At 52.6% G+C, this 23502-nt stretch overlaps 1 protein-coding gene across 1 annotated transcript in view; it reads left to right on the top strand.

Moving 5' to 3' along the window:
• Window positions 1-6108, top strand: part of LRFN5 (leucine rich repeat and fibronectin type III domain containing 5) — a 63359-nt gene extending 57251 nt beyond the window's left edge. Inside the window, exon 4 of the mRNA XM_052783712.1 lies at window positions 5688-6108. Within this exon, the coding sequence (XP_052639672.1) occupies window positions 5688-5797 (110 nt within the window). The 3' untranslated portion in view covers window positions 5798-6108. The remainder of the gene's footprint in view (window positions 1-5687) is intronic.
• The last annotated feature ends 17394 nt before the right edge of the window (window positions 6109-23502 follow it).

Below are 23502 nucleotides of genomic sequence, written 5' to 3'. Positions count from 1 at the left end.
GCAGCGAGCAGGGCAGCGAGCAGGACAGAGAGCAGGGCAGCGAGCAGGGCAGCGAGCAGGACAGAGAGCAGGACAGAGAGCAGGGCAGCGAGCAGGACAGAGAGCAGGGCAGCGAGCAGGGCAGCGAGCAGGGCAGCGAGCAGGACAGAGAGCAGGGCAGCGAGCAGGGCAGCGAGCAGGACAGAGAGCAGGGCAGCGAGCAGGGCAGCGAGCAGAACAGCGAGCAGGGCAGGGAGCAGGGCAGAGAGCAGGGCAGCGAGCAGGGCAGCGAGCAGGACAGAGAGCAGGACAGAGAGCAGGGCAGCGAGCAGGGCAGCGAGCAGGGCAGCGAGCAGGACAGAGAGCAGGGCAGCGAGCAGGACAGAGAGCAGGGCAGCGAGCAGGGCAGCGAGCAGGGCAGCGAGCAGGACAGAGAGCAGGGCAGCGAGCAGGGCAGCGAGCATGGGCTGGCAGGTTGACCCCAGTACTGCGGGGCAGGGCTGCAGCAGGCGGGTACGTAGCCATTCAGCGACTCATAGTGATGATTGATTGGGATGATGATGGTCATCTCCTTGTTTCCTAGACTTTTTTGGGCATATTTCCTGTAAACTCTTAGAGTTTGTTTCAGTTCTTTTTAATCCCTGTGCACGATGAAGGGACTGGAAGATGGCCTCAACTTTAACCTCCTGTTTTTGGGGTGTGTGTGATAGAATAATTTCAGGCCACCACGTAAGGTTGTAAATGTATGGCAATAGGGGATAGCAGTTGAAAACCTCACGTTGTGAGGATGGCAGACGTGCTTCTGCTGCTCTGCTCGTTCTGAAGAAAAGTCTACAATTAATATTAGTTAAACTCATATGGTTATTGTGTTTAAATTAGAGACAGCTTAACTCTGCAATGTTAGTGCACTCAGATGCCAAATAATAGGTTGATAAGGGCTTTGTGGCCATTAAAGTGATAAATAGTTAAATTTTATGCCCGGTGTTCTTCTTCTTGAGAGCAATGTAACCCCGGCAGATGCCGGCAGACACCCTGGCTCTAACCGGGGCAGCAGGCTGGCCCCAGAGCCGTGGCGGCAGGGAGCATCTCCCGGCAGGGAACGTCGTCTCCCGGCAGCCCCCCGGTCTCTGCCTCCCAGGCCCTGCAGCTCGGTTGGGACTGATGCGCACGCCGGGTGACTCCTGTTGCTCTCAGCCGTCGTGGGTTGTTCTCGGTGGTTTTACTGCCTGTCGTGGAAAAACAGAGTCGGGGTGGGGGTGGTGTAAAGGACATAAATAGAAGAGGCTGTTTCTTTTTTAGAAAGCCCTTTTGCTTCCCTTGGGAAATGCAGAGACCAAAAAGGAAATGAAGCCTCAAAATTAGACTACCCGCTTCCTGCTGGAAAAGCTAAAAAAAAACAAACAAAAAAATCCCTTCTTAGATTTCTCTGGAAGTCCGCGTTCTTCTCGAGGGGCTGTATGCATAGAAACTAGCTATTAAAGTAGTGCACTGTCAGAGGCAGTGATGTATTTGTCCAAGTTCTGGTAGTCTGGCAATGAAGGCATTGTCAAACATGGGAAAAAGGAGTGCTTCTGTGCCCCAGCGATGAGCTGCTCTCTGCAGACAGTACCTTCACTTTGCGGTTGGGTACGGAGATAGCTTTAAAGGTTTTCTGCTGAGGTATTTGTTTTAATCGTGCATTTTAAAAACATCAAATGAAAATGCTTTATATGTTGTCTAAAATTGGACGTAAATGTGTCTAATGTTTTGTGAAAGTGCTAAAATATTAATAGCTTCTTGTGGTTTAGGGAGGTTTATTTTTATATTTTTAATTTTTTACTCAAAGGAATCATTTTCTAAACACTGAAGCTGAGTGTTCCGTCCACAATGCATCTGTATAAGCAGCTTAGAAGGACCATATGTCCCTGCGTTTGATTTAATTCTCTGCTAATAGTGTAGGAACGGTTGGACCTGGATAGCTGAGGGTTCGTCTCGTGCAGCTTTCTCTCTTCGGCAGAGAGGAGTGTCCCTTGGGAATGCACTGGGCATGAAATCTGCCATTTCCACTGGAGTAACTGTGCAGCAGGACATTCTGTTTTATTCAGGCTTGATTCAGTCAAAGTGTGGAAAGCCTTGAGAAGGAGGAAATTCTCTGTCCTTTCTGTTCTGCAAAACCAGAGGTTGCCAACAGTTTGAGGCAGAAAAAGTGCTGAGATATTCCTTGTTCAGAATAACATTGGTGCGTCTTTCTTCAGAGTGCAGTACTGCAACGTCTTCTAATGCTTCAGAAATGAGCATATGAGTTCAATAAACCCAAGCAGAGTGTTCCCCGTTGCAGGCGATGGGTGCTGACACGTGGGGCAGTCCTGGGGGTGTCGGGGGGGACGGGGGGTGCGATGGTCTGCGGCTGGCCTGGCGCTGCAGTCCTGGCTTCACCCCAGGCTGCAGACGGGAGTTTGCAGAGACTTGGACCAGGACAAACCTCGGGGCATCGCCCAGCCTGCGGGTCTGCTCCTTGTGATGCTTCTCGAAAATAGATTAACCGAGGTTTTAGCCATGAGATGGTGTCTTTTTTTCACGAGCACCGGAGGAGGAGAAGCTACTTCAGAAATTTATTTACTCTTATTTAAATTGCTGGCACATGCTTCCTCTGACACCTTTTCGTAATCCTTTTCTCAGAGCATACGTGTTGTGTTAAAGAGGGCTGGTACAAACCATGTTCGGATGGAGAAGCAGGGCTTTGTCGGGTGGAAAGTTTGTTGTGTTAGTTGTTTTCTGTGCTGCCTTTCTGCTTGTGTTCTGGGCATGTTCTTTACAGTGAATATATGGTACTGCTCCGCTCTGGGTGCCAATGTGGCTTTATTTCTGCCAGCGTGTTCCCGTGTGTTTGACGGCCCTCCCCACACACCCGGGCAGCCCTGCAATAACGAAGAGTGAACTGGAAAGTGACGGCCATGCGTCCCCTGCCTGGGAGAGGGGACACGGCTCCCGGGCACACGCCGCTTTGGCTGGGAAGGGCCCGGCAGCCCCCGCTGCCTGCACCGCCGCAGGGTGGCTGCTGCCGGGGCACGCTGCCTGCCTGAGGGGGTCCTGCCGGGGTGCTGCTGCAAGCCCGTCTCGGCCCCGCCGGCTGCAAAGCTGCTGGAGGCTCGAGGCTGGCTGCCAGCAGCACAGGGATGCTCCTGCCTCCCGGGGACCACGAAAGCCCCGCTGGTCGCTGCTTCGGGACTGCACAAAGCATCTCCCAGTAACTCCTTAGGCACCTGGGCACGGTCACGGAGCCAGGCGGATGCCTGGCGTTGAGCATCCCGGGATGGTGGAGCGACACTGAGCCATGGCGGCCGACGGTCCTGCCGCAGCCAGCGCTCGCTGCGCGCGTGCCCTCGAGAAGGCGCGGTATAGCCCCCCTAGTGCTGCTGCGAAACTGTACCCAGAGCCACAGCAGGCACCCTGCACAGAGAGGGAGTGCGTTTCTTCCCCCAGTAACTGATTGAACCAGCAGAAGTAATGGTCACAGCCGCTATCACTTACTATCGCTTCTCTTCCTATTAATCGAAAGGAACTGAAGTCTCGGAGGTGCCGCTCACAGAGTGGCAACATCTGTCAGCATTGCAATAGCTCAAGAACAGTTACTGTCCTGTTCTAGGGTGCTGCTTGCAACCAGGGGTTTGCTATTGCTCTCCTAAAGCAGCAATAACAGCCACGAAATGACACAGTGCCTTTCCCCTTGGTGACGTAGTAGGTAATTTTAACATTGGCCAAAGTTCTGGTGTAAAAGAAGCAAACCATGGCAAAGTCAAAAGGGTCCTGCTTACAGAAAACACGTATCCTGTATTTTCCCTTTGCAAATGTGTTCTGCACGCCTTGCTGCATGTCGGGGTGTCTGGACCTGGTGCCAGCGCCTGTGCTGCCGGATCCGGCCCGTGCTGGGTAAGTAACCCACCACAGCACCTCTGCCCAGCTGGGGCTTCCAGGCGGCAAAGTGCCGGTTCCTTCTGCAGGTCGTTCTGTAGTGCTACACCCCCCCACTGCCGTTGTCGCCGGTCGTCCCTCTGGGCATCAGGCACCGCCGAGGGGTCTGGCTGCCGCCAGCCCACCCCGCACAGCCAGCAGTGTTGTCTTTCCTTCCGTGCAGGCTGCGGGCAGGTACATCTCATTAGGCACTGAATGTCAGATTAAATCAACTCTGTGAATAATACACGTGCCCTGTACTGACTTTTACTGTTTGAACGTGGCTGTGGTCTTGCTTTCACAACAGTACAGACGTCCACAAAACAAAAGCGCGCAGGTTAGTGGGGCTGAAGTGGTGCGGGTTAAAGCACTTACACCCTGGCATCAGTTATGCAAGACCAACAAAAGGCAAATCGTACTGGTCTTGCTGACTGTAGACTTTTAATATAATTGATTTATTCACAAAAGCCGGGCGTGAAGGCTGCTGCTGTAGAAAGAAGGAAGCTTAGCTTGGAAGGAAGGAAACTAAAAAGGGAAAAAAGCAAACGTGGCACATCGCTGGCTGCAGAGAGACCCCACGTCGGAAACTTTGTGTGAAAATGAACAGAATAAGCTCTTGTTTTTCTTGTACTGGAATAAGCTGCGTCACCTCGGGTCGTTTCAAGCACTGCACTTTAGAAAGCATTCCTGTCATAAATCTGGAAGTTGAGACCAAGTTGGTGTGCCCAGCCTGGTGCTGAGCTGGTTTTCCTCCCGGACTGCCAGTTTTACGTGTGCGTGCCAGACTGCTTCCCTAGAGGTGCCCACCGCGTCTTGTGTGCAAGCTGTGCAATCGCCTCTGCAGGGGAAATTTCCATTGGAAGAGGGAAATGAGGAAACCCAGTAAGGGTTGTGGCCCTGGCCCCCTTGGTTTCCCCGGAGGCCCTTGGAGGGGGTGGTGGAGGGCAGCACCAGCCTGCCGCGGTGGGGGCACGGCAGGGAGCCCCTGCCAGGCCTGAGCTTTGGCTTCATGCGGCGAATCTGTAGGCAGCTGGGAGCTGTAACCCACAGCAAGACAAGGATAAATTTAAAACGTGGTGTCTAGTTTGTATTTACATACCGCAGCTGCAGCTTTGCATTCTGTAAGGTAAGTCAAGCCGTGCCGGGGTGGCAGGGAGAGAGGCTGGGCACGGTGGGACCGCCGGCAAGGCAGTGCTCCTCCTGTGGAAAAACAGCTGCCCCGTGGGCTGTCCGCTATGCCATGGATTGATGGAAACGATGTGGGAGCTCAGGGCAGGACAATTAAACATCTGTGGCTTTTTCTCTTGTATGTAAACCTCACGAAGGCAAGTGCTGGACGCATGCCCATCCACTGCTCCGTTCTGGGGTTTTCAGTTCTGTGCAAACCTCTGAAGCTATGCAAAGAGTTTGAAATCCCTGCCATGGAAAAAAGCTTGGCCTGAATGAGGGCAGAAGCAAATCTAGAAACTGGAAAACTCTCTGGTTCTGGAACAATGAGCTTTACTGGTTCCGTTCTGGGGTTTGGGGAGGTTTTTTTGTTAGTTTGGTTTTCCCTTTAGCAGCAGCACTGCTGTACCAGCGCTTAGAGCTGGTGCGGAAGCTGGCTGGCGGGGGGCTGGCTGAGCCGCAGGCTGGGGATGCCGGGTGCCGTAAACCCTTTCTCTCATTAGCCACCACGCTCTTGCCGCCTGCCCCGCGGCAGGTCGGCTTCGGCTGCGAGGAAGGGCCGGATCCTGCTCCTTGTCCCCTCACCGTCTCTGTTTTGTCTCTTTGCACAGAAGCCGGGGCCGATCCGCAGGACGCCTGCCCGCCTCCGCTCCCCGAAAATGTTGCCACCGACGTTCTTACTCGGCAGAAAACAATACGATTCCAACTCACCGAAGATTAACGTGTCGCACCGTGCTCACCCCACTGAAACCTTTACTTGAAGCCGCAGCCGAAGCCAAGAGGCTTTTGAGGTTGGCTGCGTCAGATAAACTTTCTTCCCCCGTTCACAGATTGCCCATCTCCCATCTGCCACATTAAGTCTAAATACCTTTTTTTCTGGTGTCCAAGGTTTTTATAAAACTAAAAATTATGATGAAAAATCTGGTGGCAACAGCTGCAGTCCCAAGTCATGTTAAATGTCGCCAGTGGTGAGTTCACAAACTGTAAACATGGTAGCTTATATCACCTGAACAAATAAATGTTTTACTACGACGGCGTGGGCATGTTGGTTGATCCAGAGGGTTTTGCCCAGCAGCGGGCATGCCCTTCTGTGCGCGGTGCTGCTTCTCGGCACGGAAGGGGCCCCGTGCTGCCTGGGGTATGCACGCCCAGCAGCGTTGAGTGGGGTCGAGCTCGGCGCTGCGGCAAGCGATGGCAGGGGTTACCTGTGTCTCTGCGGCGCGGGGGCTCTGCTGAGCGAGCAGCAGTGAGCCATGCCTGGCCCCGGCCCCAGCCCGCGGCCGACGGTGCCGCTTGGCCAGGGCGACCGGCTGGGTCAGGCACCGATGCCGCAGGAGAGCCGTCCGGCTTTGCCCTTCGGTGCTGGGTGGACGTGGGCTTTGAGCGGAGAGGGAGCGCCCCGTCTGCCCCTGCCTGCTGTGGGGAAAGCCGTGGGGCACCAGGGCTGCTGGTCCCGCAGAAACCCCCTCGCTTGCGGCCAGGCTGCCCCTCTCCGCACCAGGCGGGGAACCCGGGATGTGGCAGGTTATGGCACCGCGGGCTCCTGCAGCACCATGTGCCAGGAGTGCCGTGGAATGGGTAAAGCACGGAGCGCTGGTGTGCCAGTAGCTCTTGTGCCATGTCAGCCCTAGCATGGGGAAGAAAGCCTGGGATGTGGGGACAGCTGGGGACCAGCCTGGGGCTGCTCCCCTCCCACGGCTGCACCAGCCCCTTTGGCCGTGCTGCCAGCGCAGCGTGACAGCAGGTCTCCCCATCACGCCTTGCTTCTCAAACAAGACCAAGGGGGTTTTTTGGTTTTTTCTTTTCTTCCTTGTCAAGAATCCCATATGGCTTACAGATATAATGGTAACTTCTACGAAACCCGCAGTGAATCAACCAGCTTTAATGTAACTTCTGAAGAATGGATTACAGCTAGTATCAATATTTGTCAGCGGGACTGGCGAAGGGCAGGAGACGGAGCTGCCCAGACGTGGCTCCCCCGGCCCGGCTGCTGCCCACCGGGGGGGACTGCTCCCACCAGTGGCTTCTGCTGCCCTGTGCAGATGATGGACCTCAGGCTGGGCAGCTGGCTGAGCAACTCGCCCGTGGTTTGCCCATACCAGCAGAGACAGCAGCATCTCCCCAGGACAAGGCAGCCCACGAGAGGAGAGTCTGAGCTAAGCCAGGAGCCTCACCCTTCAGGTTTCCTCTTACTCTTTCTCCTCTGATGGCTGCAGACCTGAGGGCTGCAGAGCTGAGAGTGGCAGCCAGGGTTCACCCCAAGGCATCAGCGATGGGGACCCGGTGGGGTCCCGGCACCCACGGGCTTGTGCATGTGCAGAAAACTTGGTGCTGGTCCAGTCCCACAGGCCAGACCCACAGAGCCCGGGGATAAACAGTCCGTGTTTCAACCAATGCACAAGAATACCATGCCAAGTGGAGACTTCAATGGGAAAAAACATCAGTTTTGATCAGGAGTTGGACTCATCACTCTTATTATCACAAAGTGTGACCAGGGATCTTTCTGGTGCTGCACACAGCCTGGATTTCATGTGGATTATAATAATAGCACGTATTGCTCTTCCCTTTCCTCACTGTATAGTGTAATTGGGGTTCAAATTCTGGAAGAGGATGAGCCCAAAATAAACTACTTTTCAATAAAATGTTTAGTGGAAATTGAGTCCACAAACTCAGCGCCTCTCTTATTGCAGACCGAAGTGACTTCCCTGGTGAAGTTACAGGACAGCTGACCTTTCTCAGAGCAAGCAGATGACACTCAGGTCTGCGAAACAGCCGGGCAGAGTGAATCCGTGACTCAGAAGTGGGAGTTAACAAGAAGAACTGAGAGGCTGCTGCTTCCTTTTGACATCCCACATTAGCCTGTGCAGCTGCTGAAACCCTTATTAAACCAACAAGCTCCAAACTCTTGCTGCACAGTCCGTATCAGCTCTCAGGATTTCACTTCACATTAATATCATGTTATTACCCTCATTCAATGGCTCCAATTTCAAGCTTTCATGCACATAGCAGAGCTGCTTTTCCCTTGCCAGTTCCTTTCTATATCCTTTTAATTAATTGTCAAGGTAAGTTCCACCTGTCAGCTCAATGTTAGTTAGAAATCCAGCTTTCACTGTGGCAAAATTTGCTGAAGTTGTAAATCAAATTTTGGAAAAAAACTCTGGAAGGTCTGTGGACCAGAGCGTGCCAGCTGTACACTGTCATGAATAATCCTGTTGGTGGACCAGCAATAGGGGCTGCTTTGCCTAGGATGGCTTTAGTAGCATTTCATCCATACATTAAGAGCTTAGAGGAGTATCATCGTATCAACAAGCAAAAGTGACCTGTTACAGAGACCCTGAACTTGGATACTTACTGAAGAATCATGCAGATCATCTCAGTTGATAAAGCTGAAGGAAATTCTGGCCCATGAACAGCATTTTCTTACTCCTGGTGGGCACTGCACCAACCGACACTTCCGTGCATCATCATCCTCTGCCCAGCCTGGGACGTGGGGTGGGTTTATCTCCAGGCAGACAGCGGTAATGCTTTGAAGGCTTTCTCTATGAGTGACTCCATGGGCCTGATACCACTCAGTGGTCAACGTCTCGGTGTTACCACTGGTGCTCACCAAAGTAAAAGAATGGATTAATACTGGAAAGTGCTTTTCCTAACAGGTTGAGAAAGGTCAGGAAAACATGTCTATAGGCACTGAGGAGCTAGTGGGGAGTCGGTGTTCCAGGAAAGGCAGATGGGGATGCAATACCCCCCCCAACCCCAGCAGCCTCCTGGGGAGCTCAGTCTCCCAGGCAGCCCGGCGCGCTGCTCACAGAGTCTGCGTGAAGACCAAACGATGGTGGTGTGATGGGTTACGTCTTAGTGCTATTCCAGGGCATCTTCAGTGAGAAAAGCCCAGACATTACAGCCTGCCAGCATTCGTTACTGCAGCGTGCACTCAGCTCTTGCAGTCCTGCAATGTACTAGGGAGAGCTGGTCGGGAATTTTCTAATTAAACCTTGTTTTTACAGAAATACAGAGATTTATCATGGTCTTGTTCTGGTTTTGTTGTTTCTTGGTTTTGTCTTCCTTTTTTTTTCAGTGGGGGAAAATTTAATTGAAAAAAATTTCTGTTCAGAGACAAATTAAACCCTAGAGCAGCTTGTAGAGGATCAGTTCCTGGGAAGCAGGAAACCCAGATTTGACTAGATTTTCAGTGGGGATTTGAATGTCCATTTTCCATGTCTAATGCAAACGTCATTCAATATTGGCCCCAAACTGTAACCCCAAATTAGCATGGGCATTTTAATTCCTCCTCTCTGCTCCTGGCAGGAAGCAATTGCCTTATCGCGTTCTTACTGCAACCGAAGGACTGCAGTGATGGCTTCAGTCTTGCTCGGCTGCCGTGAATTGCTAATGAGTTACTGATGACTATTGCTGCCCTGCAAAGCTGGGCCTTTGGCTGCTGTGCCTGGGGTTCCCTTCTCCTGCTGTCCCAGCAGTGAGGATTGCAGGACTGCCCTCGTGCTGTGCTTTAGAGGGAGAGGCCATATCCTGACTGCAGAACAGCCTTCCAGCACACCCTAACCTCACCACCCTGAGAGAACAGCAAGGCGCCCTGGTTTCACCGTGTCTTTTAACCAGCGTAAACATGGGCTCAGACTGTCCCAGCAGAACGGTGTTGCCCCAGCCCCGAGGGCCAGTTCTCCGTAAGTCTCTGTGTCCTGCGAGTGATGACGTTCTCTTTTCACACTGATGGCAGAGTGCCATTTTCACAAATCTGCATACCAGGCAGGCAAGTCTAACACCTGAGGAGGTATGGACCTAGGGACCGGCTGTGGGTGCTGAGGGTGCATCCTTAGGATTAAACAACACTGAGTTTAATAGATACTGCTAACAACTTCCTTCGTCTTTTTTATTTGGGGTTTTTTTTGGTTGGTTGGTTGGTTTGGGGTTTTTTTCTTTGCTTTTAGTGTCCTGGAAACTTTATGAGACTATGGAAGCACTTCCAGGCTGTCCACCTACCCTAGGATGGCCAGGTCCCGGGGCAGCAAGGAGTCAGCTCCTCCGGGATGTTTCCATCTGGACAGGGGATGTGGACCGTACAGGAGCTGTGTGCGCTGCAAGCCTCCTGATTGCCACCCCTGCTGTGGGATTTCCAGAGGCACTTTCATGGAAATCTGAAAAATTGCCCATTTTGTTCACACGTCCAGTGCCAGTGGCTGTTGTCTGTTTAGCATATGAGTGGAAAGCAAATAGCCAAAGAACCTGCTGAGTCCTAACCACTGCGATGCTGGTAAATATGCTCCTGCCCATACCAATTCAAAGAGTTCATTTTACAAGTTCTGCATGCTGGTTACTCCCTACCAGACCATCTGCAGCTGCTGTGCATCGTGATGCATGACAGTGCCCGTATGCATCTCCTGCTTCAGTGTGGGACTAGCTCACCCCGAGATCCCCCAGCCCCAGGAACCAAGGCGCTTCAGCACGACCCAGCTTGCCACTAGGAAGTCTTTGCTGTCGGCTTGTGTGGCAGCTCTGCCTGTTGTCCCTGCCCATGGTAAGGTTTTATACCACTTGATTTCTTGACGCGTCATCACTGGCCATTTCTGAAACAGGATTTCCTTTGCAGTTGTTTCCCTTTGCAGTTAGTAGTCATTTCTCCTAGCCTGGTCTAAGACCATGTTTAATGGGCTCCCTGGACACATGCAAGCACATTCCCCTCTCAGTGCTCCTCCGGTTGGGGGCTGCAGACAGGCTTGTCCTGGATCCGAGGTGAAACGTCTCATGGTGGGCTGGGGAAACTTTGGCTTAAATGGGACACAACAGGCGGCCCAGGCTCCGTTTCTCCATGCCTCTCCCCTTTCCTTCCGTCCTGTCAGAGCCCACCGCAGACTCGGAGCCTCCTGCGAAAGCTTGGTGGTGAAGGCTGAGCAGCACGTTCCTGCTCACGCACTGGTCCAGGGCTGCTCTCCAGCGTCAACTCTGAAAATTCATCAATGAAAGCCAACAGGAGAGAAGACGAGGTGGTAACCTGTGGTCCAGGAAGCCCCCAGGACAGCCACCGCTGCCAGAGCTGCTGGTGCTCCCTACCCACAGGGCTCCCCCAGGAAGACCCCAAGGGAGCACACGTTGTCTGTGGACCACAGGACACCAGGTAGCTGCTGAGCGTGCTGTCAGCCCCCAGCACACTTTCAACACCTTGGATGGGATCTACATGTGCCAGATTGCTGCAAGTATTCAGTCGCAGGATACAGCATCTTTGTACGGGGTGATGACACTTTTCCCAGCTGCGTAAGATGGACACAGTGACAGAGCAGAATTTTGTCTTCATCCACAAAGCCTAGTGGAAATCAAAAGGATGGGAATTGAATACAGAAACAGTCTGACAGTGGGAAGCAGGAGGACTGGGAATAGTGGCTGGGGACATTCAGTCCTCTCCTTTCCAATTGCAGGGAACAGCATCACATAATCTTGCCCATAGTTAGATCTCTCCTCTCTGCAAATCCTCCTGAGGGATCTTTCCAAGATGTCCATCAGACATTTCTATTTGCTGCCTGCTCATGCCATTTCTTTTGTGCTGATAATGCCTCATAACACAGACAACTTTTTTCCCGCCCCTAGGTGTTTTTCTTACTAGCATACCTGTAGAGTGTGTCACACCTGCTCTTGTTCAGCTGGTTTCCCCTCACTCCCCCCATCCCCCTTGTAATTATTCCGGTTCCATCTCCTGCTCGCCCTCCAAACTCCTCCTTCTTCACTATGTTAGTCGGGGTATTGCGCACCAGGGCGAAATTTGCATGGTGTCACTGCGACCACAGTTACGGCTCTGTGGGAGGGTTTGCATGGGCTGTGGTTGCCTGTCGCTCCGTATCCGTAACTCCCAGACTGCCCCTCGGAAGGGGCTGCTGCTGGGTCTGGCACCTGATGTGTCTTCGGGCTGACTGTGCACTGGGACTCACTCATCATCTCGGGCATTTTTTTTCTATGACATCTATTACATTACATATTCATGTCTTGGGAAATCTTTAGGACTCTGCCCTAGGATACCAGGCTCAGTCAGGTGTGGAAAGCAAACACATTAGACTGCCCTTGTCCCAGGGCAAGAGAAATACCGATCACGACCATGCCCGTGTCCTAGAACCACTTGTGCAGCAACAGGTTTGGGGGACAGGATTGATAGCAATGAAGATACTTTTCCTCCATAGCACGTGCAGTATCATCCTTCCTTGCCAGTGAAAATGTGTCCAACTGTTATCTGTCAGCAGAGATACAGTAAGGATGGACTGGGTATGCTGGGAAATCAAAGCAAGGAACTACCTTCAGTCCTTCTACCGAAATACCAGCCGGCTGCTGCCACCTCCCTTGGAATTGGCTCCCGTCACTCTCGGTCCTGCCTGTGGGGAGCGAGCAACAGTCTGCGTCCCCAAAACCCGACTGAGGTAAAAGGAAGGAAAGGGAAACTGCCTCCTAACCTTAGTGACGAGTACATATTTCAAAATATTGATAATGTGTTGTCTGACCAAGTGGGTGAACATTATGGGGATATGTAAATGATGCCCAGTGACCTGACTGATGTGTTCCCAACACTGCAATCTCATTGGAAGTGGCACTTTGAACAAAAACTGTTTCAGCAAAATCATAGCTATAGCTTACTGTTACCAGACATGAGTAACTCCTTTACGTGTACTGATGAAGATCGAAACCAAGAGGTCAAAACACAGTTTTCATTTTTTTTGAAGAAGAATTTCAGCAATTCTATGGTGAAAAAAAACAGAAAAGAAATTGCCAGAATTGGGATAAAGCTGAGAAGACACAGGGACAAGCGCTCATAAATTTGTCCTGCCCTTTTCCTCGCACCTCTGGCAGCTCAGGCTGGGGTCCCGGCGGAGTCTGCCGGCTGCTGAGTCGGGGTCCCCGGGAAGCGCGGGGTGCCCTGCCTCTGCGGGGCACGGGGTCCCGGTGCCACGGGGGCTGCGCCAGCCCCGTCCCACAGCCACGGCTCTGCACGGAGCCCTCGCTGGGAAGGGCAGCACCGTGCCCCGTGCCACACCTGGGGACGAGCTGCAGCGGGCATCACGCTCAAGGCACACGTCAGCGTGGTAATTGCAGACGCTGCCCATGAATTAAAACACCTCCCCGTGCGCTGGTTCGGCACTGGAGGCAAGCGTTAGTGACGAAGCATCGGTTATCGGTCCGGAGCTGGCAGGAGCAGAAGGCCCAGCCACGCATTCCCATGTCACACGTCTGGTGCTGACCAGAGCCCTGTCCCGGCGGCGGTCCCCCTCTTTCCACCCTGCCGACAGCCCCTCTCTGCTTTTCCAGACAGCTCCTGCCAGTTCTCATGTACCATGAATGCAACCAGAAGTTAGGGGGTGAGTTAGAGCCTCCAGAAGGAACACTCCAGAGGTTGTCACTCCCCGCTAGCCTGCCGGAGCAGAACCTGTCCCCGTGCCTCTGTACTCCTGATAAATGCATGCTGCCCAGGAGAGACTGCACCAGAGACTCCAGCAAAGGGCAAGCTCCCTTCAGGGGCACTAAGGTGAGGGCTCAGGGGATCAAAAAGCTTCCCACTCGGGCTCATCCTTCTCAGCCTGCGACAGCATGTTTTAGGAGAGGTGGCACTGACCTTCCCAACAGCACAAGGAAGCTGCAAGCACCCGAGAAGTTGTCCTCCTCGGAGGAATCCCACCATGTGGCTGCAGCTCCACCTGCGTTACTGCGGGCTCAGGGTCCAAGGCGAGAACTCGCAGCTATCGGTGTCTCTGGGGGCTGCAAAGGGACCTGCACAAACAGAGGCAGGTGAGTGCTCCCTCCAGTTCCCACCCAGCTGGGATACACTGGGAGTTTTGGGGCTAGTGGGAAAAAACTTTAATCTTTGAATTGTGGGTCACCTTTTAAGTTACCACATGTTTTCCAGTAATTTTATTGCATAAATTGTCTTGTATACGCAAGATCCGAGGTGGACTGGTTCAGCGTTGACACAAGCCGTAGGATGATGGTTGTCAAACAGGCTCCTAAAAGAGACCTTCCCTGGCTACCAGACAGTAAAAAATGTGTGAGATAAGGAGGACGTCAACATGCTGCTGTCATCTGCCTTGATGCAGACATTTCACTGTTGATTAATGACATGGCAACCCCTTTTTCCAGTTATATTGGAAATAATGTAGTCCTCTGGAATTATTTCAGGTTGCAATATCCAATGCCGCATCTGTGCTCATGCTTCTGAATGGCAGTAATTATACAGCTCTTAAACATCCATTCTTTTCTAAGTGGTCTAATACTCATCTTCATTATTTAGGAGTATTCATCCCTAAGAAATTGTCTGACCTTTAAAGTCCTAAAACCCTACTGAATTTTAAAATACGTGGAATCTAATCTGTCTGGGCTGATGTCCTGTCACTGTCTCAGAGGACGAATGTGGTAGCAGTGGGTAATTCACTGCTGGGACCGAACCTTTCCTGAACGTTAGTGAGATAAACAGGTTTTAGTGTATTAGCATTTTGTGCCCAGCCTCTGGAAAAGGCAGGGGAGTGGTAGGACTTGTGTGGTCCTGTACTGCCTCGCCAGGTGCTGAGCGACTGGCTCGGGCTGGACGTGGGGAGAAACCTTTCTCCCCCGGACAGTGGAGTGGGGAGGAAAGCCTGTGGGATCTCTGTCCGTGGAGGTTTTTGAGAGCCCGTGGCGCAAAGCACTGAACAAGCTGGTCTGAGCCCAGGGCTGGCCCCACACTGAGAAGGGGCTGGGGCAGAGACACCCCCCCTGCCGGGGTCCCATCCCATGTGGGCAATTCTGCATTGCTGTGATTCAGTGCAGGACCAAGGGGGTGGTCTTGGCCAAAGGTAATGGTTATGCTGGTTTGGTTCTCTTTACTTCTGAGTTTACTTCCCAGGGAACAGTCATGTCCTGGCCAAGGCAGCGCATCGCCCTGCACTGACGTGGACCGATGGGAATGGGAGGTTGGACAAATACCTGCAGAGGAGGGGACGGCACTGCCTTTGGGGAATGGCAGTTCCCGCTGCTGCCACTGCTCTGTCCACACAAGTTATTTCAACGTTTCGGCTTGCAGTTGTGTGTTTTCTTGAACAGGCAAGTATAGCAGTAATGGTTTTCTCACATCAGCTTGTTGTGCTTGGCAATGGCACCGCTTGGCAACTCTTTGTGGTGACCAGCCTGCACCCACGGCTTGCTCACAGGGAAGAGGTGAGTCAAGGTGAAGGTGATTTTCAGGTAAAACCAATGTATCTTCCTGTGCTGTAAATCAGCACTGATGCATCTCAGGCCTCTTTTACAGGACCTTTGGTGAGGGTCTTTTTAAGACAAAGGACAGCAGAAGTCTTTGCCAGCATCAGCACGATGGCCACCATGGGGCACAGGGCTGGTGTGGGGCCGGGAGCCTCTCCTGGGCTGCCAGAGCCTTGGGGAATTTCTTGAAGTCCTTCCCTCTCCTTCCGAGGTCCTGCCCAGGTATGGTGTGAGTTTGGGTCTGGATCAGCAGTAAAGCGAATGCAGCGTCACCAGCAGCGCCTGCAGCAGCGGGGCTCTTCCCCTCCCGTTGCCGTTTGCCTTTTGCAGCCCTCATACGGAGAGGAGGGAAGGCGAGCCCTTCACGTTACAGCCAGCCGACAGCCAGCTTTCCGAGGACACCTGCCACCAGTTCAGTCTCCCCCTGCCTTGACACATAGCTCATTTTCTCGCTTAATTCAGTCTGCAGGAGATGCGGGTGCCCCTCTCCACCCCACCCGCTCCCCTGCCCTGGCAGCGAGTCTCCGCAGCCCCGGCGGATCTCGGCAGGGAGGATGGCAATCCCTCCCAGAGCAGGCGCGGGCTGCGAGCTAACCCACTGCGAGGGAACGCGCGTGCTACGCCGAAGGTATCTCCAAAATACCAAACGTGCGCTTGCTGTTTCTCCAAGGGTTTCACACTGACTGTGCCCTGTGCTAGGGCGATGAAGCCCAGTGCCTGCCAACGAGCGGTGCCTGTTGCAGCTGGAGAGATGAGGATGACAGAAACCAGCTGTCCCACTGCCAGCCTGCAGACCGGACCAGCAGCCACCTGGTATAAAAGTGGCCCAGCTGGAGCTGGGGTGGGAAATAGGGTTGGGGAGGTGAGGTTGTGTTTGATTTTCTCTGTGGAGTGGGGCCAGGAACAGCCCTGGGGTTAATCTGCAGAGGCCTCCCAGGAGCAGCTCAGCACATGTGAGAGGAATTTGTCTGCTTTGCTGAGATGAAAGGGCAAGTTATAAAAAGGAAGAGATGCCATCCCAGAGCGTGTCCTGGACAGCCTCTCCCTCAGGGGAGGGTCCTGCACAAGTGCTGCCTGAGGAAGGAAAGCATCCCCAAAGCCTGAGGGAGGCTCTGACTTGTGCCGTGCTGTATGGGCAGGCAGGAAAGCACGCACAGGTCAGTGTTGGTATTTTGGATAGGTTTGTGTGAACAGCTTCTTTCCAGCTGCTCTGCAGCCCCCCAGGCCCCAGCTATGGCTCGCACAGCTGCCTTGAGTCCTGCTTGCACGTGTGCCCTGGAAGGGGCTCTGTAACCATGCATCGCTTGATGGAGGCAGTCCTGCTCTCTCCTGCCAGCAGTACCTTGGTTCCCCGTGTTTCAGCGCTAGCGGAGCCCTGGCTTAGGGGGTCCCTGGCTTAGGGGGTCCCCGGCACGTCGGTGACTCCTCATGCCACACAGTGAAGCGGAGCCCTTGCAGGAGGTGGCTTGCGCAGCCCTGCAGGGCTGGGAGCTCTGCTAAAGGCAGCATTCAAAAGCTGGTCTGCTGTCAATAGCTTAGGTTTTTTATAAGGAAGTTCACGGAACTTTGGGATTTTTTGGTGGTAATAGATTGCGGGAAGCTGAAGATCCACGGCAGTGTGGTTTCTTGCACGGGCATCGCAGCTCCTGGCTCTGTTAAGTGGTGATTTCGGGTGCTTCACGGAAAAACTGCCATGCAAGAGTAACAGATCTGTCTGTCTGGACTTACCTTCAGGCTAGGTGGGCTCAGTTCCCTTGTTGGATGAAGTGGTCTAAGGCTGCTGAGCTTTTGTTTCTGGGAGGTATTCAGTTCTAGAAATGCAGGACTCCTTGTATCTACTGCATTCCCTGGCCAAGCAAACTTAGCCTGCCGAGCCTTGTCTCCTTGGTTGTAAAAGAGGGGGGTGAGGGATGGTTATCCTGCGCCCTTGTTGGTTTTTCACTTTCTCTGATGTCTTATTGCTTTTGTGGAGGGTGGCAGTGCCATGGGGTCTGCAGGCACTGGGCTCACTGGGATGGGGTTAGAAGGGGCCCAGCCTGGCAAGCACATCTCTGGGCACTGGCCTGGGGGGGGGATCAGCTCCTGTGTCCGATCACACCTCTCGCACCCTGAATGTTGGCTGCATTTAACTGTAACTGCAAAACCAAGTGCAGTCCATGGCTTGCTTCTCAGAAGCGTTCTGGCCCCCAGCACGGGCTGCCCACGTGCTTGTCTGGGTGCGCAGTGCTCTGTGCTTACAGCTGGTGCGCTTCCCTCGGAAACCTGCAGCCTTCACGGCCCCTTTAGAGGAAAGATTTCTTTCCTACAGGGACGTTGTTTGTTGTGCAGTTCACTGAAACCAGAGAAACTTTAAAATCAAATATGTGTGTCTAGCATTTTTGTTGGGTTGAAACCAGTTATAACAGGTAGGTGGAAGGCAAACACTTAGAAGAACATTTATTTTGTAATTACATTAAAAAACATTCTTGAAAGAAAAAAAGATAGGTGTAGCTTTCTCAGAAGGCTTCTTACTTTATAAAATCTAACCTGGGGTTCAGATTGACCTGATGGTCCTTACATAGCAGTTCATAAAATACATTCAAAAAAAGTAGAAGGTGGCAGGCAGCTGGAGGAAACCTACACCTCTTGGTGTGGTGACAGTCCCTGGGTGCTCTCAGCTTGGTGCTCGGACACTCCACAGTGCCTTGCCAGCAGTGTGCTGTGAAGCTTTTGAGGTCATAAATAGTGAATATACCTGACAACACAATTAGAGTCATCTGTGGTAAATAATTGTGCTATAAAGTACAACTGTGAAGACCGTTATTTTAGAATATGCTGCGTTGTAGTTCCTGTCGCTTGTGCTGGATAAACTTTTGTCTGTAGCTACGTTGAATAACAATGCTGCTTTTTAAACAGGGTTGAAATATATTTGTATATTTTTGCTGATGTATTAATGTAGTGCACAAGTATCTCTTCTGTCCCTATTACTCCCTAGCATTAAATAAACAAATAACTACTCTAGCTTGTATATGAAGATGCAGGTTATACTTCAAAGTGATACAGCAGGGTACAAATTGCAGAAAATGTTTTTGACAGGTTGCAATAAACTGAACTTAAAAAATCCCTGCAATATAGAAGAGCTGAAGCTGTGTTTCTGTTTCTCATTTGGAGATAGAGGCAGCATTATTAATCGTGCACTGACTTCACCTGAGGGACATGGGCACGCTGGCCCGGCGTGCTCCAGCTCCATGGAGATGTGAGTGCCTGCCCTGCTCTCTGAATTGAAAACTGCGTTGGGTGTGCAGTCCCATTCCCCTCTCCCCAGCATGTCAGCAATTAGGCAAAACTGCTGTCTAACGGCACTGTAGAACAACACATTACTGAGTGCTTTAGATGTAGGAAACCGGAACTTGACTAATAAATGACAGGTTAAATGGAGCAGTTTGAGGGGATGCAGATGGTGCTGCACCAGCAAAGGTACAGCACTAGCCCCTCTGTTCATGCTGTCTGCTATAAAAACTGGGACTTTGGTTTACGGTGCATGAGAGGGTGTTGGGGGAGGCTGTGTGGAGAAATCGGCTCCTGTTTGCTGGCTTTGAACAGAGTGCCTGGATCTGCTGGGTGTGCACAACCTCGGCACATTGCTGCTGGGCTGTGGCAGAGGACGTGCCTGTGGCTGGAGTGCGTTGATAATTAATGCTGGCTCTGTGTGTGCTATGCCTGAGGCAAAGTCTGGCTCTAATAGTGCAGAGGAGGATGGTGGGACAGGCAGTGAGTGTCTCAGAGGGGACCTCCCGGTTCATCACCGGTTGCAGCTGGTGGCAAAGGTTGTGTTCCCATTGCTGTAGTTAATGGCAGATCATCAGTTTCTTTCCAGCCCTCACTGCTCAGGGATCTGAAATGTAGATGCTAAAATGAGATCTAAAATGTGATGCAGGTGGAGAGAGGTGGCTTTTCTTCTGCAGTAAGGGCACACTGGTTTTGGTGTGGTTCGGCTGTGGGGTCGTACCTGCTAGCTTCATCCCAAAATGCCTCAGAACATAAGGAAACGCTCTGTGATTTTTGTGATACAGAAGGGAGAATTTGGTAAATGGAAACATTTAGCAATAACCTCACAGAAGGATGCAATTTTCTGCTGCTGTGGCACTGTGAAGGATCAGTGCGAAGTGTCCCGGCAGATCTGGAGGGAACGGTGCTGTGCAGTGCTGCCAGGGCGTCAGGAAAAGCACAGGTGGCTCTGCTCGTGTCGTGTGAGAGCTCCTGATGTTAAACTGCTTTCACTACCTGTTTACATTAAAAACTGCCATATAAATACAGCTATAGGTTAATTGTTCTTCCTAGATTAACAAAATCATGTGACCTTTTGAAACTAAGATAAATGTATATTTATTCCATGCTTAGGTCTAAAATACAAGTCTGTATATTAGAAAAAATTAGCACAGTCTTTAGTGGGGCGTCCCATACAAGCATGCTTTTTCTGCTTATAAACTGATAACTGCAAAAGCATTAGTACAAACTGCATGTACTTAACCCTGTCCGTAGCACTGGTATATGAGGAGGGGTGTGTGACCCAGAAGGTGGGAGCATGTGGCGATGTGACTCGCTTCTCTAGCTCTGTGAAATCGTATTTCCATAGTTCCCCTGCGACCAGAGTCCTGGGTGCTGGGCAAGCATGGGCAGAGCCTAAGGGCTCACAGCCCGCGGCTCGATCAGTCGGTGCACGGCCAACTGCTCAATGCAGAGCTCCCAACATGCTCTTCATTGCTGGAAGCTGGAGGAAAGCCAGTGTTTGATCCTACCTACTTTATTATTTTTTTTTTCAGTAGCCCTTGTGCCTCCTGTCAGACGGACGGGCGCACTCGTGCTGGGGCTTTCTGCCCCCGGCTGCCGAGCGTGACTGTGGGAGCATCTCCTGGTGCCGGGCTGCGGGGCTCTGCACCTGCCTGGGTGCAGGGAGCGCTGGGGCTGAGCAGGATCTGCTGTGCTTGCTGTGTTTGGAACAGGTCTGAGGCTTGGGCAATGGATGCACACACGTGCAGGGACTCGGGGATGGATCCCACCTGCGTGCTCAGCACGCAGCAAGGTGTGTTGTTTGGCCAGGCTACCAGGGGTCAGGCTGAAGGAAACGGCAACAGCAAGCACACGTATGGACATCGCCTCCCCAGGGGTGCAACAGCTGACTTGGGGTTTTATGTAGACGCAGTGACTCTGAGATTTCCTTTCCTCTGCCCACACAGTAGCAAACCCCTGACCTTCTGCTGAGGGGGGCAGATGCCGGCAGGTCCCCTCGGAGTGCCGTTGGCCCGGGCACACTGAGCGTCTTACTTTGTGCTGGGTAGGTCTCACGCTTTGTTCTGCTCTGCTCTTTCTGTGTTTGCTCTGTGAAAACCCGTCCAGCTGCTAAATATTTTCTACCTTCACCCTTCTAAATAAACAACAGCAGCTTCTGCTGTTGTGTGGTGGCAGATGGAGTTTACGAAACGCTCTCTCTGCTGAACATTTGCATGGTGAAGAGCAAACACTGCAGTTCTTGCTCTTCAGAGGAGGTGTGAGTTCAGAGATGGGGCAGGTTCTTGCTTCAGCACCTCTGCCAGGAAAGGGCTTGTGCAGCCTCTTGCCAGCCAGTGCTGCAAAGGGCTTTGTTAGCGTCATTTCCCGCCCAGTGTCACCGATATCACTCTCTAAGTGTCACGATAAACACTGTGCTGGGGAGCCGGGGGAGGCTGGAGGAACAGACCTTGGGGAGATGGCAGGAAAGGCTCTGGCCACTTGCCCCATCCCCTCAGCTCCAGAGGAGAGGCATTTTCAGCCCGAGGGCTGTGTGGGAACTAGCAGAAAGATTGCCTTGTACAGCCTGTCCCAGCGGTGACGGGCACTGACCCCTCCTGCCCTGGCGACCTGCGATGCCTGGGCCAGCGGCGCTGCTGGCAGCGGCTCTGCAGCTCCTGCCTGCGTGCTGCTTTACCCCCGCGCAGTCCGTGTGTATCCCAACAGTTCCTCGCGATGAGGAAAGTGTCCGAGTGTATTTGAGCGCTGTCCAAGACACCGTGAGGGTCAAAGCAGGATAGGACGGCACAGCAGAGCCTTGCAGAAGGTGCACAGAAGGTTGTGTGCGCATGTTTAGATAAAGGGTTCTCCTTCATCTTTTCCTTGTTCCTTCTGACTCTGTCTTGCTGCTGTAACACAGACTTGTTCTAGACAGGCTCAGTGTTCAGCCTCTGAACAGAAATGAAATGCCAGTTTTGAAGCCTTTCAGAATACAGTTCCCCCTTTTCTATTCTGTTTTGCTTTTTTAGCCAATACCCGGTGCTGTTCAGAGATTAACTGGCTTCCTACCACGGCATTAAGTACTTGTCTTTGTCTCCACACCACCAAGGTGACCTGTGTTGACCGAAGTCAAGCAGAGCTCAATTGCCTGGGGAGGGCTGGTCCCTCACTGCCAGCCCGCAGCCCTGCCTTGCTGGGAGCAGACGTGCTGGGCATGATGGTCAGGGTGGGGGGCAGCAGTGCCGGCTTTTCCTCCTCTCGCAGTGCTGGATCAGCCACTCAGCCCCCCCAGCACACATAACCCTCCGTCAGACCGAGCTCTCAGCCTGGGGAGAGGCAGTGGGAGATGGGAAGTGCTATTTTTACGTCTTGCCTGCCTGTCGTGACGGCGTGGATGCTGGTGTGGAAGGAGCGTTCGCGCGGCGCAGCCCACGCAGAGGTATTTTTGTGCTGGAGGAACGTGTGGGTTTTGTTGCTGCCGCGTTCCTGGAGTGCTGACAGGCGCGGCTGGCAAAACACAGCCCCGTGCTCGCGGGGTGAAGGCTTCGTCTGGGGTTTGCCTTCCCAGCTTCTGGCAGGACCCGGGTTTGCAGTGCCTGCTGGGTGCTCAGCTGAGCGCAGGAGTCAGTATCCCGGTTTCACACCCGGTGTTGGGTGGGCAGGGCTGGCTGGAGGTGGACACTTCTGCATCTCGTCCCCAAAAGAACGACCCCTGCCCCAACCCAGAGCTGTCATGAACAAGAGCGGGGACAAAGCCCTTGGCCGTGAGCTGGACCGGGCGCCTGCTTTACTTTGGTAGAGAAGAGAAGAAAGGACTGATTTCTGGGAGTTGTTTGCTGTGGCTGGTGAGCAGAGCCTGTGTTTTGAGCTGAGAATGAGAGGGCTTTGGCTGATCCCAGACAGTGTGTCTGTGATCCGGACAACAAGGCTGCAGACCTAAAGAAACCAGCACAGGGAGCAGAGTTAAGGGGTTCTGCAGGGGCTGCATTGAATGGGCTGGCGGGACGAGGGTGTGCAGCACTGCTGGAGGCAGGGCTGCTGCGAGATCTCTGCGCACGGCAGCGAGAGGGCACAGACCACAGAGGCATCAGTCTTGCAAGACAAGCTGGCTTGCCTGTCCTCCACAGAGAACCACGGGGACTTCTCCTTGGGCTGCAGGTCCCGCTGTGGCTCCCATTGTAAGAGGAGGTGGGTGGGCTGGGGGGTCCGGGGATGGCATGATTAGCAGTCTATGAAAGACAGTCTCTCAGGAAAGAGGTGGTTTGGTATTTGGATTAACTATAAACAAGAAGCGACATTTCGGGACTGAGGGCTATCAAATATGCTAATAGTCTTCAAATGTGTTTTAAGGAAAAAGGGGGGTGGTGATTGAAAGAGGAAAGGAATAATCTGCTAGGTGTCTGTGATGGACAGGGAAACACATCGTGGGTTTTCAGAGCAGGTGGCCCAGAGGAGAGACTGTCAGGTCTTCAGGAGGCTTCTTCTAGGGCAGATGCCTCTGCCAGGAACAGCAAGAGGTCCTGCTTGGGCAGGGGGCTCATCAGGGGCTCTGAGGCCATTTGCTGAGATTCTGTCATTCTGTGATAAGAAAAAGTACTTCCCTCTGAAGAGAAGTCTCCTAATTTTGGAAGGAAACCAAATGAACTGAAGGACTCCTGCTCCTTCTCTGTTCATAACCCATTGCATTTGCCTTTGCTGCTTTTAAATAGCTATTTTGCCCAGCATGCAAAATGAGGAGCAAGTCAGTGGATGAAGCCTCTTGTCCCACTGTGCCACCTACAAAATTTCCTTGAGGTGGATCTAGGGGAAAAGAGTCTTAAATCACACTAGCAATCCCTTTTGAAGGAATATATGGTACGGGGGAGTTCATCTGCTAAGAGAATGGGGGTTTTCTCTTCAGAAGACAAATGTGCACAAGTAGGCACCTATGGAGCCGTAAAGCAAGAGACCCCACTACCCAGT

Source organism: Harpia harpyja, chromosome 3, assembly GCF_026419915.1.
Source record: "Harpia harpyja isolate bHarHar1 chromosome 3, bHarHar1 primary haplotype, whole genome shotgun sequence".
Taxonomy (NCBI): domain Eukaryota; kingdom Metazoa; phylum Chordata; class Aves; order Accipitriformes; family Accipitridae; genus Harpia; species Harpia harpyja.
Note: the sequence above shows the minus strand (reverse complement) of the source record. Positions and strands in the feature narration are given on the sequence as shown.